The sequence below is a fragment of the Perca flavescens genome, chromosome 13, assembly GCF_004354835.1.
Source record: "Perca flavescens isolate YP-PL-M2 chromosome 13, PFLA_1.0, whole genome shotgun sequence".
In the NCBI taxonomy this organism is placed as follows: Eukaryota; Metazoa; Chordata; class Actinopteri; order Perciformes; family Percidae; genus Perca; species Perca flavescens.
This window is the reverse complement of record NC_041343.1, coordinates 27,781,582-27,796,442: the sequence shown is the minus strand read 5'-3', so window position 1 is coordinate 27,796,442 and position 14,861 is coordinate 27,781,582. Positions and strand designations below refer to the sequence as shown.

The 14,861-nt window shown below is 40.7% G+C and overlaps 1 protein-coding gene across 7 annotated transcripts in view; it reads right to left on the bottom strand.

Moving 5' to 3' along the window:
- Positions 1–11,096: 11,096 nt before the first annotated feature.
- zbtb16a (zinc finger and BTB domain containing 16a) overlaps positions 11,097–14,861 on the bottom strand; it is a 157,416-nt gene continuing 153,651 nt past the window's right edge. For all 7 annotated transcript variants that reach the window (XM_028596439.1, XM_028596441.1, XM_028596443.1 and 4 more), the window contains one exon: positions 11,097–11,350. In XM_028596439.1, coding sequence (XP_028452240.1) covers positions 11,121–11,350 — 230 coding nt within the window. In that variant the 3' untranslated portion in view covers positions 11,097–11,120. The remainder of the gene's footprint in view (positions 11,351–14,861) is intronic.

The window sequence follows — 14,861 nt, the reverse complement described above, 5'->3', positions numbered from 1 at the left end:
CCTTATCACCATTATAAAGTTTGTCTTATGGTTTGTGCTACAGAACAGACCACTAAAATAACCAAGTTAAGAGGTTTTATATACTCATTTGCAAAAGCAAATAAGATTTGAAAGAAGTGTATTGCCACCCACATTTACTTAGTTTACATGCACAAAATATTTCAGTTCTTGCCCTCATGTTCAAAAGAAAATATTCCTACTAAGCTATTTACCTGGCTAATACCTGGAAAATTAATATTCCACTAAAATTCACGTTTACATGCAGTTTACAAAATAGGATTTTTTTCTAAGTTTCTCACCGGTGGCTGCCTATTTTGACCGTATGAACACAACCTCCGTCTTTCATTCCACCAAACACTTTTTTTAAAAGGTCGGTGTTGTAATGTTCACGCATATCCAAAAACCTGTTGATATCCAAGTCTTTCATAATGTTTAAAAGAAGTTATTTTTCTCCTTTCGACCAGAAACGTTGGCTTTTTTTTGGCCATGCATCTCTACCGCAGCCTTACAAACGGTTGGCTAGTTGGTTTTCGTACGCCACATGGAAGAAGTTAGCCTTCAGGGCTTTCTGCTAGAAAGGAACTATTTTAACCCAAACCATGATCTTTTCCTGACCTAACAAGACTTTTGTCAGAAAGGGCTTCCTAGCAGAAAGCCCTGAAGGCTAACTTCTCCCATCTGCTGTACGCCACACAAATCTGGCTGTAAACAGGCAAGACGTCGTGTGTCGCAAACTGCGGTAAACACCCCAATTCAGACGCATACATGTATTCTGAATGTGCTGTTAACATGTCCGGAGCATGTTCCAAAAATCCAAATAATATCGGCATATTCCACGTCTTAATCGTAAAAAAAATGCTTCAATCCGAATGAGGCCTAATTTGAAATATATCCAAATGGAAAATGTTGTTTCCATGACCTGTATCAAATTCAGAATATTGCAGTTTTTGGAATAATAGTGGAATATTAGTGTGCATGTAAACGTACTGTAGTCATTGAAAATCACTAAATGTTACCACTAAATGTATCTCATTGATAACTGATTATGTATTTCATGTTTTCCTTTCATAACTTTTTCTCCCTGCTTCCAGTCCTAATATGCTAAGCTGAGTCCAGCTTCGTACTTAACACACAAACATTAGCTCCATCACGATCTTCTCGTGTTCCTACTGGAAAGGCAGAGATAAGTCTTCCCCGAAATGTTGACCTATTGGTTTAACTTTGCTTTTGGTGCTGCTGTATTTACATGTACTTACACACTGAAACAAGACAAGACATAATTCAATACCTATACGTCAAAATATTTGCTCGTTATACGTGAGATTGAGCAAAGATACAAAATGATATGTTTGATCAACTGCTAAAGCAACGAAAACACAACAAGGGAGGCGAGCGCGAGCGTCAACCCGCCACAAAAAGACTCATGTGACCATGGTTCAGGTCAATCCATCGCCATGCAGATGCTCAACATTTTGTGTCTCGGCTCGCTTCCTCTGTAATGACACTGATGCATGTGTGACAATGGAGGTGCACACATATGCAGGCCCTGCATATCTAATGATAGCATTTGTGACCTCTATGGCACACACAAGAGACAGAACAGACAAAAGGCAGCCAGGCTTGAAGTGCTGCAGTAGTTACCATTAGCACATCACAGCCAGGTGGTGAGTGCGACGCCAGACAGCTGAACGCGCTTCGACAGCGCACGTTTGTGGAAACAAACATACAACAGGCTGTCGTTGGTGAGCGGTGGCATTCAGTCAGGTGCTGTGGTTTGAAATAGTTACAGAAGGATAATTCAAATGAACGCCTGCAACCTTGTGCTTGTGCTTTAATGTATCAATTTATGTCTTTAGGATGTTTTGCTGTTTTGTATGCATAAAGCCACCCACACGCAGAATCTAACTAAACTAGATTAGTACGCATAAGGTTTTCTCCCAGAGTTTAATAGCAGGAAGACTGATCAGCAAGTCAGCAGGCTGTCACTTTATGGAGGTGCTGTATGTACAATAAAATAATTATTATTGTCATTATAATATTGAACATTTTCATTGTGTCGTTCCGTAAGGAGAAATGATTCAACACACGTGAATACTGACATATTTTATGTCAGAGAGTGACTTGTCAGTTCGTTCAAATTCCAAAAAAACAAATTCCCACTTCCCTTCTCTTCTGTCTGTCACAATGGATGGGAATGGAATTGAGTTTGTGCTGCTCACACCATTGAAAAATGACATGAAAGAAAGAATTGTGTCTTTTCAGAAACAGTGTCCCTATTACAGACCTCACTGTGAACCATTTTCATTGGAACTACTTTCTACAAAAATGTTTTTACTGTTGTTTTTAACTAACCCTTGTATTAATCTTTGGAGCTAAACTGAGGTGTTTTTTTGCTCTGCACTTCCTGGACCTCACCTGTCAGTAAAACAATTAAGCGTGTTCCATTTGGCTTGGCTGACATGTTGTATAGCAGCAGACAGTAAACCGCCTGCAGGTATTTGTGTTGAGTACCTATCAGAAGGGTAGAAGCTGTAGGAACACTCCTCGTTGAGCATCAGATAAAAAGATAATCTGATCAAATAGGGCTGGGTACCGAATTCAAGACTTTTTAGGCACTGACCGACTTGCCTCTAAAGTATTGAGTAATGAAAAATGTCTCGTCATTCAATACCCAATTTCAATACCTAAGGAGTAAATCTCATCAGTCAGTAGCCATGTTTCCATCTAATTGTCACTTCATTCAAAGTCGACAGAAACTAAATAAAACTACGAAAAGCCGTTTTGGGTTGTCATTCCACTTTTCCAACCATCACAACTCTAGTTTTGGTTGAAATAAACACACAGTGTACCGATTTACATGTGAAAATACGTTGGCTCTATACACGCTAAAAGTATTGCTTTTTTAAATGGAGTCTGGTGGGTTTAGCCCTAGCAACTTCAGAGCTGTTTCTGGTTAACAGAAAGGTCTCAAAGAGGTTTTAAAGATCGACCTCCTTAGAAATCCTTTCCATAATGTTGCCAGACACTTAGAATATTAATCTGAGCCTGTCAGTGGCAAAACGAGCAATTTTGTGAAGGTAAATACAACTTACAACTTACATTGTAACTTGTTTCGCTGCTGCCGACTGCAGCAATGTCGCTTAATACTGGACCAATGTCAAAGAAAAAAGTATTGTTTAGGAACCGGTCACGGTATTGGTATCGGTACCAACATTTTTTTAACGATACCCAGCTCTACTGACAAAGTACAGCAACATATTTAATACATCAAATCCCTATTTTTTTACACAGCCCTTATTCTGTGCATACTGTACATTTGAAACTGAGAGCACTAAAAAAAGACAATACAGTAAATTCTCAGTTTGATTCAAGATCTGCTTTTTACCTCTTTATTACTGGAGCTTTTACTGTACATGCTACAAGCAATGTGTCTGCCATATTTAGTTGTGCAAACCAAGCTTGTTCAGCCCTAAGTGGCACTGCTGTAAAACCAGCAACACGTAGGCTACCGCAAACCTTCAAGCTCAAATCAAATTATTAAAGCTTACCCTGAATGGTGCTCGGAGGAACGTTAAGGGGCCATTACAATCAAAAGGAATCTTGCTCCTGGGAGCACGAATGTGCTCAGTGAATTTAAGCTGAACAGAAGCGAGTCAGCATCTTCTGACACAAATATGATTTTCCATGCTGCTTGTGTTTCAATGTAAGTTAAAGGTGCTGTATGTATATTATGAACGTGCAAAGGAATCTAACTTCATTAATCCTGCAAGGGGGAAATTACAATGTCGTCTTGAATGTCTGGTTTTCTATAACTAATGCACAAGAAAACATTAAAACATGGACGTATGAGGGATTAGAAAATACACCATGTTTATATAGGAACTTAAGCAATATTCTTCAATATCAGATAAAAGGACCCTGAACAAACTGCTCAACATTTTGGACAATGTCATCCACAGCACTATCACAAAACAGAAGAGCATGATCAGCTCAAGACTACGCACACTGCTGCGCACAACTGACAGACTGAGAAAAGCATTTGTCCACAGGGCCATACAACTCTACAATGCTTCCCAAAAAGGAAGAGGAGAGAGAGACTTCTCTGCATAGTCTGTCTGCCTCTCCTCCACTTCCACTACCTCCTATAACAACAGTTATGCACTGACTGTCCACTGGCCCACTGTTTACTGCTTACACTGCTTTATTGGCTATATTAGCCCATATGCACATCCCCTCCCTCCCTCCCTCCTTCCCCCAGCCTGGATTGAGGTCTGACTTAATACTTCAACAATGGCTGTAACCCCATTACTTCAAACCTCTAATATTGACTGTTGATTTGTGTATATCCTACTGTCCACTTTATTCCCTTATAATGCCCATATTTAATGCTGTCTTTTTTTAAACTTCATCCTTGCACTGCTATATAGTTTTTATATTACTATGTCTATATTCCTTGCACTATTGGACTTATTTGCACTACCGCCATGACACACACTCTCGTAGAGCACCTTATCTGCCCTGTCACTGCAAGCGTCTCATGCTTATACATCCCTTTTTTATTCAGTATTTTCTCTTTTATTGTCCATATTATTCATGTGGATTTGTTTGTTTTTTGTTATTTGATCATCCTGTTTATGATGTATGTGTATGTTGTGTGTGATGTCTGTAAGCTACTGGGACCTTGGATTTCCCTTTGGGGATCAATAAAGTATCTATCTATCTAATAAAATCATTTGATGCCACTGAAGCAGTTGGTGTTTTTTTTAGATTCTCTGGACTGAAATATTTGTAATTCATCACACAATTACCACAATGAAGTATACTTTTGAAGTACTAAAAAAGTACAAGAGCTGATCAAACACAGCCACAGAATAATTGTTTAGTGTTAGATCCTACAGTCACCTTCTGTTCTTTCAAATATTCAGGGAACAAATAGCGAGCCAGAAAGAGGGCTAAGACAGACAAGGTGAAGTCCATTTCTTTTATTTTTTTTTCTAACCGCAGATTGAAAGTATACAACTGAACATCATGATTGGATTTTTATTATGAGACTCATAAATAAAAATACAAAAAAAAAAATCCACTACAAAAAACAATCTACCGTTAGTAGGATGTAAAAAAAAAAAAAAAAGAAAAGAAATATTCTTTATATTTTCACTATCAAAGGCACGACATTGACTTTAGTGACAACATGGAGAAGAGAACCTGCAGCATTAAATCTTTTATTTTTCCTTTTTATTTTTTTAATCACACTCCATCAGAGAACACTGAAATGTTACAAAGAGAGGTGCCTGATTCTACATGGAAAGAAAAAAAAAAAAAAAAAAAAAAAAGAACAACCTCTATATCAACAGACGGTGGCTATAGATTGGTGGCACAGCTCAACTGGAAACGTACCGCCACGGAAAGAAAATAGCACGCTGTCGCTGGAAAAGACAAAGGACCTTTGCAAAGCTCTAATGCAAATTTAAAAAAATAAAAATAAAAATAAATGATACAACCGACAACAATAAAAGAACAAAATAAAGAAAATAAAAAATAATAATTGGGCACCTTCTAAGATTAGGCTAAGATTAGGTGCTGAGGTAGACAAAAACTATAACAATTCAAATCATAATAAAAACACTATTTTCTTAATACAGAGCAACTTGACTGGCACTTGTGCTGTCACAACAATGGAGGAGAGAAAGTAGCACAGACAAGCCAGGGCAAAGACAGAGAGAGAAAAAAAGCTTTGTTACATAAAAAGCTTTGTTATGCTTGGTCCGACAGGGCAATTGGTCCTCAGTGCTAATATAAAAAAATACAATGTCTTGGTGCTTTGTTACTCAAAACAGTTTTTAAGTCTAGACCTCGATGGCACATGCATTGCAACAACTGCATGAAATGGCTACTTTGTTCTAGAAACACCACACCAAAACACAGAGTGCCAGCTCCAGGGATGCCATGATTCCTCTCAGGGGGGAGGGGGGACGAATTTTAAACATCCCCTTCTAAATGCATTTTGTAGAAAAGAAAAAAAAATATATATACTTTAAAAAAAACTGAAGCAAAGCAGAAGGGGGGGAATTCCCTAGTGCCAACCTACCCAAATGGAGGATTTTTTTTATTCTTTCAAGAGCAATATAAAGTTCTCGTCAACAAACCTGTTGCTGACAAAATAAGAAAAAAAGAGAGAGGGGAAAACAAATATATAGAGTAGACGATCTGAGCGGAGAACCAGACTTCCTGGACACACAATTTCCTGGAACAGATTTTGTCCCCGACAGTCTTTGCAAGTCTCGGCAGCCTGTCCTGTCTGGATTCCAGGACATTTTCCCTATGCTTTTGTTAATGCTTTTGAGCGCCAATCCCAGCGTATGGCCTAAGAAAAGAAGTGAATGCAGAATCCCAGTTGCTATCTCAATAGCATTAAGGGGTTTATTCAGTCCACCCTGCTCTATTCAGGATAATAAAAAAATAAAATCATAAAATAGAAATCAGGTCATTTTCGAGCGTCATGACATCCCTAGGGTGCTGGAGACACATTTTTTTATTTTCTTCTGAAAATACGGAAAACTAAGCAGATATAGATGGATATTTTTGTTGAACAAGTTCCATTTTTAGGCACAAAGATAGTACAGAAACATCCGAGGAACACTGAGGGAAGAACTATATCGATGCCAATGTATATATATATATATTGTTTTTTTCCAACATAGAGAAAAAAAATGGCATAGGGTATCATTTTATTTTGTATCTGATCCGATTAGTGCATTTTTCCACTAATACACACACATACGCACGCACACACATAGTTACGCACTCTTTCACCCGCACGAAAAAGTAGAAAACATTCAGAGGACGATGACGGGAATAACGTGACTGATCAGGTCTTGCATTGTGGTGGTTCAGACTGAGCCGTGACTGGGTATATTATAGTGGGTGGATATTATAGGAGGGTGAAAAAGACCCTCAGCTCACAGTGTTTGAGAATAAAATGGCAAGACACCACGGGACATGCCATCCCTTCTTCTCTCTTTTTTTTTTTTCTGTTCAAATACAAAAACAAAGCCAGAGACATGTTGACAGTCAAGTTTGATTGAAAAATTGTGAATGACAAGTTCTAACTGGCAGCGCCACCCTGCCGTCCCGTATTTTATCAACCATATTTTTTTTTTCTCCTTTTTTTAAATTTTTTCTTTTTTTTTTTTTTTAACTTTGTCACATACACTCGTAAAAGTTGTGGCGGATAGATTTAGTCCTTCACCTACAATGCAATTGACATCCAGAAAGCAACACTTATTATTACAATAGGTTCACACACGTTTTTTTTGTCCAACAATATCAAAGAGGAGCAAGGCAAAAATGATTCACACCCAGAGAGAAAAAAAAACAGGTAAAAAAAAAAAGAAAAGAAATAAGAAATACAAAAATTTGTGCCCTGCTTTAACCCTCCACAAATGGAAAAAAGGACCGACACTGAATACAAAAATATCACCATTTTTATATATCAAATTGCCTCTGTTGGCTCTTGTTCAGGAATACGCTCATTTCTCCAGGGAGCTTGTCAGCTGAGAGAATCTCTATTTTTAACCTTCTTGTTTTTCGGTTTTTGATTACCACTTGCAGTTCCAAATTGTCCGACGCACTCTGCATCACTGCAAATATGACCTGTCCTGGGCGGTTCAGCATTTTTGATGAACCTTCTTCTTTTTTTTTTTCTTCACATTACAAAACTACACTTCTATTCACATATTTTCAAGTTTTAATTCGTATTTTTAAACCCTCTTAAAAAGCAATAGTACTTCCTCTTATCTGCCGCATCCCTACTCATCACTTAAGGCTTCAAAATTGCTTTTTTTTTCTCTCTTTCTCTCTGCTCTTCTGTGGTTGCAGGGGCAGGGGGAAGACTATAAGAGAAGAATAAACGTCCATTTGAATGACTTTCCAAATCCTGTCAACCTCGACTTTTGTTATCTCTTACGCTTTTATGTACATTTTGCTAAAACACAGACAATCATAATTCAACTTTTGAAAACAAAAACTAAAAAGAAGAAGCATGAGATGAAGTAGCAATGATGAAATAATGCAAAACACAAACACACACAAAAAAAAATGTGCTTTAGCAAAAAAACAAAGAAAAAAAAGAACTAATGAAAACAACTTAGAGGTAGCTTTTTATAACAAATGACCAAACCTTCCGGCTCTTTAACAAGCGGGGTTAATAATACCAAGTTTGGTAACACGTAATGCACAAAGAAATACTTGACAAAAAAAAAATCTCTTCACCGTGGCACTTAATTTTTCTGCGTATACACTGCTTCATCACATCCTGTAATGCATCTTTTTTATCGACATAGACTTGTGAACACAAAAAAAAGTGTACAAATGAAACAAAAAGGGAAAATTAAAATACACAAGCAACATGAGGTCACAAAACGAGGTAATTCAAGTACGAAGTGTTGAGATCAAACTCAAGTTCAATAGTAACAACAACAACAACAACAACAGCAACAACAACAGCAACAACAACAACAGCAACAACAGCAACAACAGGAGACGCGAGAGAGACGAAGCGCAGGGACAAAAAACACAGAGAAAGAGACGATTTATTCTGTCGTCTTACTGGTTGCCCCCCCAAAAAAAAAGCTGCTGGGCAGTGTCTCGTCCTATCAGTGATTTCCCCCCCTTTTTCCATCGGCCATTTGGATATGTGATCGCCTCCCATAATGCTGTGACATGCAGTGATTCTGTTCAACCATAATACCTGCGGCTGCGTCAGTCACACGGGTCTAATGCTGCATTTCAGAGACGTCAGAAAGTCGGACATGCCCTCCTCCTTCGCAACTAAATAAGATTTTTTCTTTTTTGGAGTTTCTTCCAAGATGCAGTTGTGTCAACATTGCAGCATATAAATGCTACACCTGACTTTTAACAAAGCCCCAGTGGTCATTTAAATCTGTTCAAATATGTTTGGGAACATGCATCATTTAAACACCATTTAATCTGTAATATAACTAAAGGACAGGACAGGACAGGACCCCCAGATCACGCAGAACCGGCCTTTAGGTCCTTGTACTCCCCTGGGGAGCCAAGGGTCCCTCTCCCGCTTTGCCCAGTTAGTAATTCAGCCTCATCTCAACGTACATTTAAGTTTGAATGTGAAGATCACGTACCCCCACGGCCCCGATATGTGATCCGTTTTGCCCATTTTGTCCAGTCTATCAGAACACCGGATTATGATTATGTGCATTTATTTTAAGATGTAAAATAGCATTTGCAGCATGGACAGCAGCATTTGATGGAGAAAATCTGAACCACAGGAACGCATTTAGAGTGATAGCAAGGTGGGACTTGTAGGTTTCTGACCTCCAATGAAAGGCAGCGTTACCCTGCGGTTTTCTGACAACAGCCTAGTGCGAACCTGGCTCACAGTCGCTAACATTCATGTTTTGATGCCTTATAACAGTCTTCAACCTGCCACGCCACCTTTGACAAACGCTTAAGGTGCGCAGCTAAGGCATTCCCTGCACTTCTTCAACATTCACAACGAGCAGTCGAAGTCACAAGACTCCCACGGAAAGCAGCCTCCCCCCCCCATTTTGTTTTCCATCCCTGTGGTGAATGGACAGATCTGTTGCGGTGTTACAAAGTGTTACTGTGTATGTGTCAGTTTGTGTAGTTCATCATTAGTGTGAGATAATGATAGTCGTCGGGTTAAATGTACATGGATTAAAAGCAGTCCAGTTATCTATTGCTGAGTAGGTGGATATGCCGGGTTTAATGTGGTATACTGTAATAGCCAGTTATGATTTAATGAAAAAAATATATATATCACTTGCAGACATCAAACAGAGACTGTTGTCGTAATTTGTTTTACCTGTGCAATCAAAGCCATGATAAACTACGATGCGGAGCTAAAAAATAAAATATATATACGATGAAAAAGTGACACAAGTTGGCCCTCAGGGGAGAACCACGGGTGGCCAGTGGTGACTGGACCTTCTCCAGCCCTTCTCTGACAGAGATGCAGAACCAGAAAGACTACTGGGAAAACTGAGGACACCCTCCCTCCCCCCCAGAACAAGCAAACAGGTGCTTGGTTTGCAGTATTTTAGTGCTCCCACTCATCCAGCTCAACCGTTTCGTCTACTGCATACGCCTACCGGCTCCGCTGCGGATTCTCAAGGGCTACCTCACTGCCACCGCTGGGATCTGAAGGCTCTCATTATACGGTCAGGTTCTACTGGCAGATTTCTGTGATATTTCTGTACTGCGCAGGCAGGAATGTTGCAAAACAGATACATCTTCCATTAGGGATTGAAAGGATTGCGTGCATTTAGTTTGTGTGGCATGATGATACTGTTAATGTGAAATTATATGTCAGTCCTTCTCCAAGATAACTTTGTTGCGGTTCATAACTACCATAACAGGTTTGTGGAGAAGGATTTTGGCGTGTGAAAGCCAGCAGTTCCTCAAGACTCGCAAAGCAAACCATGATGTGATGAACTTGGGGCTTAAACTGATACGCAATAGTCACACACTGTTCACGTGAGCCGAAACTAGAAGCACTAAACAGGGCGAATGTAAACAAACCAATACCGAAGCAGAACAAAAAAAAAACTTGTTTCCATGTTCGGAAAGAAAGAAGTGGAGCGGTGGCAAGTATGTGCAGTTTCAGATAGCCCTCGAGGATCCGCTTTCTCACTCGCAGCAGCATCCAAAAAAAAATAAAGTCACTTCCTTGCAGCACGCTTGCTTTATGGCGCTGCATGAAATGACCTAAAACAATAACACAGTCGCAGATGTAGTGAATGACCCGGTGAATCCGAACTATGGTGGAGAATCTCTCTCTCCCTGTCCATGTCTTCCTCTTCTTATCACCTTTGTTCCACCGTCACCACTCTTTTAACCCGTCGGTCGCCGTTGCCGCCACCGCCGCCTGCCGCCTTTGCATGAAAAGTAAAAAGAGAAAACAAACCCTCTTGCTTTCGGATCTCTTGTCGTTGACATTCCTAAATCGCCAACATTCCACCACGGCCTCCTATCTGCTCAATTACATTCCCCTTCCCTCTCGACCGCGCCCCCTCCCCCGCCCTCCCACGTACCCTTCCTCTCCCTCATTCACTCCCGTGGCCTCAGACATAGCAGAGGTACAGGTAGGTCTTCTCTATGCGCCAGTCTGGGGGGACGTCTTCGGGCTTGTGGTTTTTCATGTGCTTCTGCATGGCCGACAGGCTGGGGCAGTAATCCAGGCAGATGGTGCATTGGTAGGGCGAGGCGCCGTTGTGGGTGCGCAGGTGCTTGATCATGGCCGAGTAGTCCCTGGATCGCTGGTGGCACAGCTTGCACTCGAATGGCTTCTCACCTAAGGATGATAAGGGTGGGGTCGAGGACAACAATTATGTTAGTCAAAGTGCCATTGGGTGACAGTATTATGTCGTTGTTGAGGCGTGATGTGCCTGTTAATCAGCTAACTAAATGCATTTGATACCAATAGCAATTGAAAGACAAGGAAATGGTGGATTAGTCTGTGAGGTGTTCTGGTAAACACAGCAGCGTTTGGTATTCACACCCAAAGGCCTTCCCATTATTTTAATGCAATGTGAGAATCCCGTGATCTTCCAGGGGTTAAATTGGGATTTGTCACGTAGGAGGTGGTAGACTACAAAATCTGATTGGTATTATTGGACCAAAATAATTGTAAATAAAACAAGGTGAGACAACCCTCTGCTCAGAACACTAAAACGCTAATCAAACTTTTAGTTTCAATTTTGTAGCAGAACAATTTTTCTCCCTACCTTACCATCCACCTATCACTCTCTGACATCTTTATTGGCATTTCTTTAAACCAATAACAATTGTCTTGGGCGGCACTAAGCACCGGGCAGAGCCACGGTGTTGTGCAAAATAGCCTCGGGAAGGAACTTGTTTTGGTGGAACGTGTACGTTAAAAAGGGACATCCGGCGGAATTTCCGGACCAACGGAGCAATCCCAGAAGTGGAACGTCGTGGATATAGACTAGCGATTATCTGACTACACATGCCAGACTTCTTTTAACTCTGTAACAATGTTTTTATTACTGATACTAATGCTGGCCAAAGCTACAAAAATAAGATTCACAGTGTAATAAAACAGAATTTTCCCTTAGTGGCAAAATGTTATCTACTGACAGACAAGACTGCAGCATATGAATCCTGTTGTTTGAGAAGTATAACAAGTCTCTATGTCAGGGCTTCAGGAGAGAGGAATGTCCCATCACCACTAATTTAGAGAGCGCAGATTTCACAAGAAATTCAAGCAAACAAGCCCAAACCCAGGAGGGAAATCCCAACTGTCTCCTGAGCAGCAGTGTGCAGCAGTTAAAGACCAAACTGGCTCAAAAAGTCACTCCAACTGCCCCCAATAATTGGTACAACTCAGAAAGAAGAGGTAAAATAAAAGCAGTCGTGGAGTTTGTTCCCCTCTGAGAGACAGTATTAACATCGTGCCAGTCAGGTCCATCAAACTATCCCTCTAGCAGCTAACAAATGATCTTCTAATTATTTTTGTGGTTGAGGGGATATAATTCCTTTGTGTTCAGTTGTTATCAATTCTCATTACTGCCATTATTAATAAGACCCAACTGTAATGGGATTTTGAAACCGTGCAAGGCTGCTTTACATGTCGTGCAACAGAAGTAAATTAAAAAGAGATATCGAATGTGCAACTACCAAATGTGGCAGCGGAGGCTTCTAAGACACCGACAGAGAATAACTTGCTTTTGTTTTTTAACGTCTACTCTTTAGATCTCGTTTTCAAAAAGACAACATGCAGTTGTGAAACATCAGAATGTCGATGACTATGCAAACAGAAAAGGAAATCATTCACTGAATATTAGCTTTGTCAATAAAAAATATGATGCTGCTGTCCCATGAGACTTAACAAAGGCCAGGGAACCAGATAATACAGTACACAGTATTGGGTGCAATGAGTTGGATATGTAACGTAGAGAACTGTGATACAGAGTTGAGGCATCGAAGCGTAACGGAGGCAGCCTGCATGGAAATAATGCCTCACGGTCTTGAACACTTAATACTTGCCTGCCCAAGGTTTTTCCGAACTGCTAAATTAAGACAGGCCCTATTTAATAATAATAAATAATAATAAAAACGCAGCCTAACCTTTGGTTTCTTCACCAGGTTCTCAATATCCACCTAAATATCCAGGAACTTGTAGGGTGATAGTTGAAATTATGTTCATCTACACTTCCAAGTCCAAGATCTGAGCTCCATTAGTCTGAATCGACGACAGTTCATTTACCGGATGTTCCGCCGGATGTCCCTCGCCTTGCAAAACTCTGTGCGTTTTGGGAAACCCCGACAAATTTCGAGCTAGCAAGCTTCATGCTGAAAATGTCAAGATTTGAAGACAATTTGGATCTTGAAACAAGGCAGGTCTGCTTGGTTCTTTCAGGGAATAATTGTAAAGATTTACAAAGAATATTTTTAAGGCAGTTACTCTCCAAGTGGGACGTTTTGGGACCGATTGGTCGGATTGCTGTGGACGAAATGTACACAGCGATACACTGGTAAGAGCCAATTATGTTTTTAACGTTTTTTTTAAATATATTCAGTTAATTTAAATAGCTCATCTTACTGTATTGTGTGAACAGTTAACTTCATTTAATATTGTATGTGGCGTTTTCTTTTGGGAGGTGCAAATGTTCAACCAAAAACAAAATCCACAGTTGCTGCGTCCGGAGATTAGCGCCGCCCAAGACGATTGTGATTGGTTTAAAGAAATGCAAACAACCCAGTGGTTTTTCTCCTATCCAGGAGTGTATGTGTGGAGGGGCCAGACCTTACTCCGCATGCGCTGTGGAATAAGGTCTGGCAATGCGAGACTAGAGCTCCATCCACTGAAGAAGACTGTGAAATGCAGCTGAAAGCTTCAGAAAAGGCTCAAGTTTCGGTGTGTGTTTCTTGCCCCATTTGACTGTTAGCAATGTCACATGCTCCAAGTTCTCACCCATTACTTTGGCGAGTATGATTATCATAACTGGTAGCAGTGATGGTCAACGCAGTGAGACTAAGAACAGAGTCATAATAAACCAGAGGTAAACTCACACAGACCTGAACTAAGATACGATCTAAATGGGACAAAATCCCAGGAATATGTGGTGTTTAAATGTCTGCTATTTCTATTCTAAGCCACATGTAATCAATGTAGTACATTACACAAAATACAGCCGCGCCCATGGAGAACTCCTGAAGGTGTCATAAATCAAAGTGTGGCGCTGCTCTCTTGCTGTGGGGGGCTGCTAATATTCAAGAAGCACATTTCAATTCAGCCACAGCAGCCGTCCTAAATGTGCTAATGATTTGAGTGATGGCAGGGAATAATCCACCAGCGCTCAAGCCGGCAGACGCAAATTAGACATGTAAATGCTGACCTTTACCAATGGCATTTGAAATGAGCTGTCGGATGTGATCTAGCCCAGCGCTCGCTGTCACCTTTCAGCTGGAGCCTCGCACATGTGCGCTGGCAAATCGGGCGGCCTCGTGCCTCCGCTGCTCGCTCTCCCTGTCCGTTTCGGAGCCCTGGTTAACCTTGCCCTGCGTTGGCGGCTGGGTTGCGGCGCCATTCAGCCAATGAGCATGAATACAGTGTTGCGGGTTGGCGTGTGTTGCTCTGCAGCAGTGTGGACACCTGCATTATGTTGATATCGATAACCACACTGTAAACAGGGTCGCCTCAACCATAACCAGCTAATAATGAATTGCAAATTGGGCCCAGGTATTGATCTGCCATTGGCATTTGGGATGTGTGGAGAGAAGGGGGCGGGGGGGTGGTTGAATTGCCAATGTCGATGATTCATCAAGCAGCTCCCTTTTGT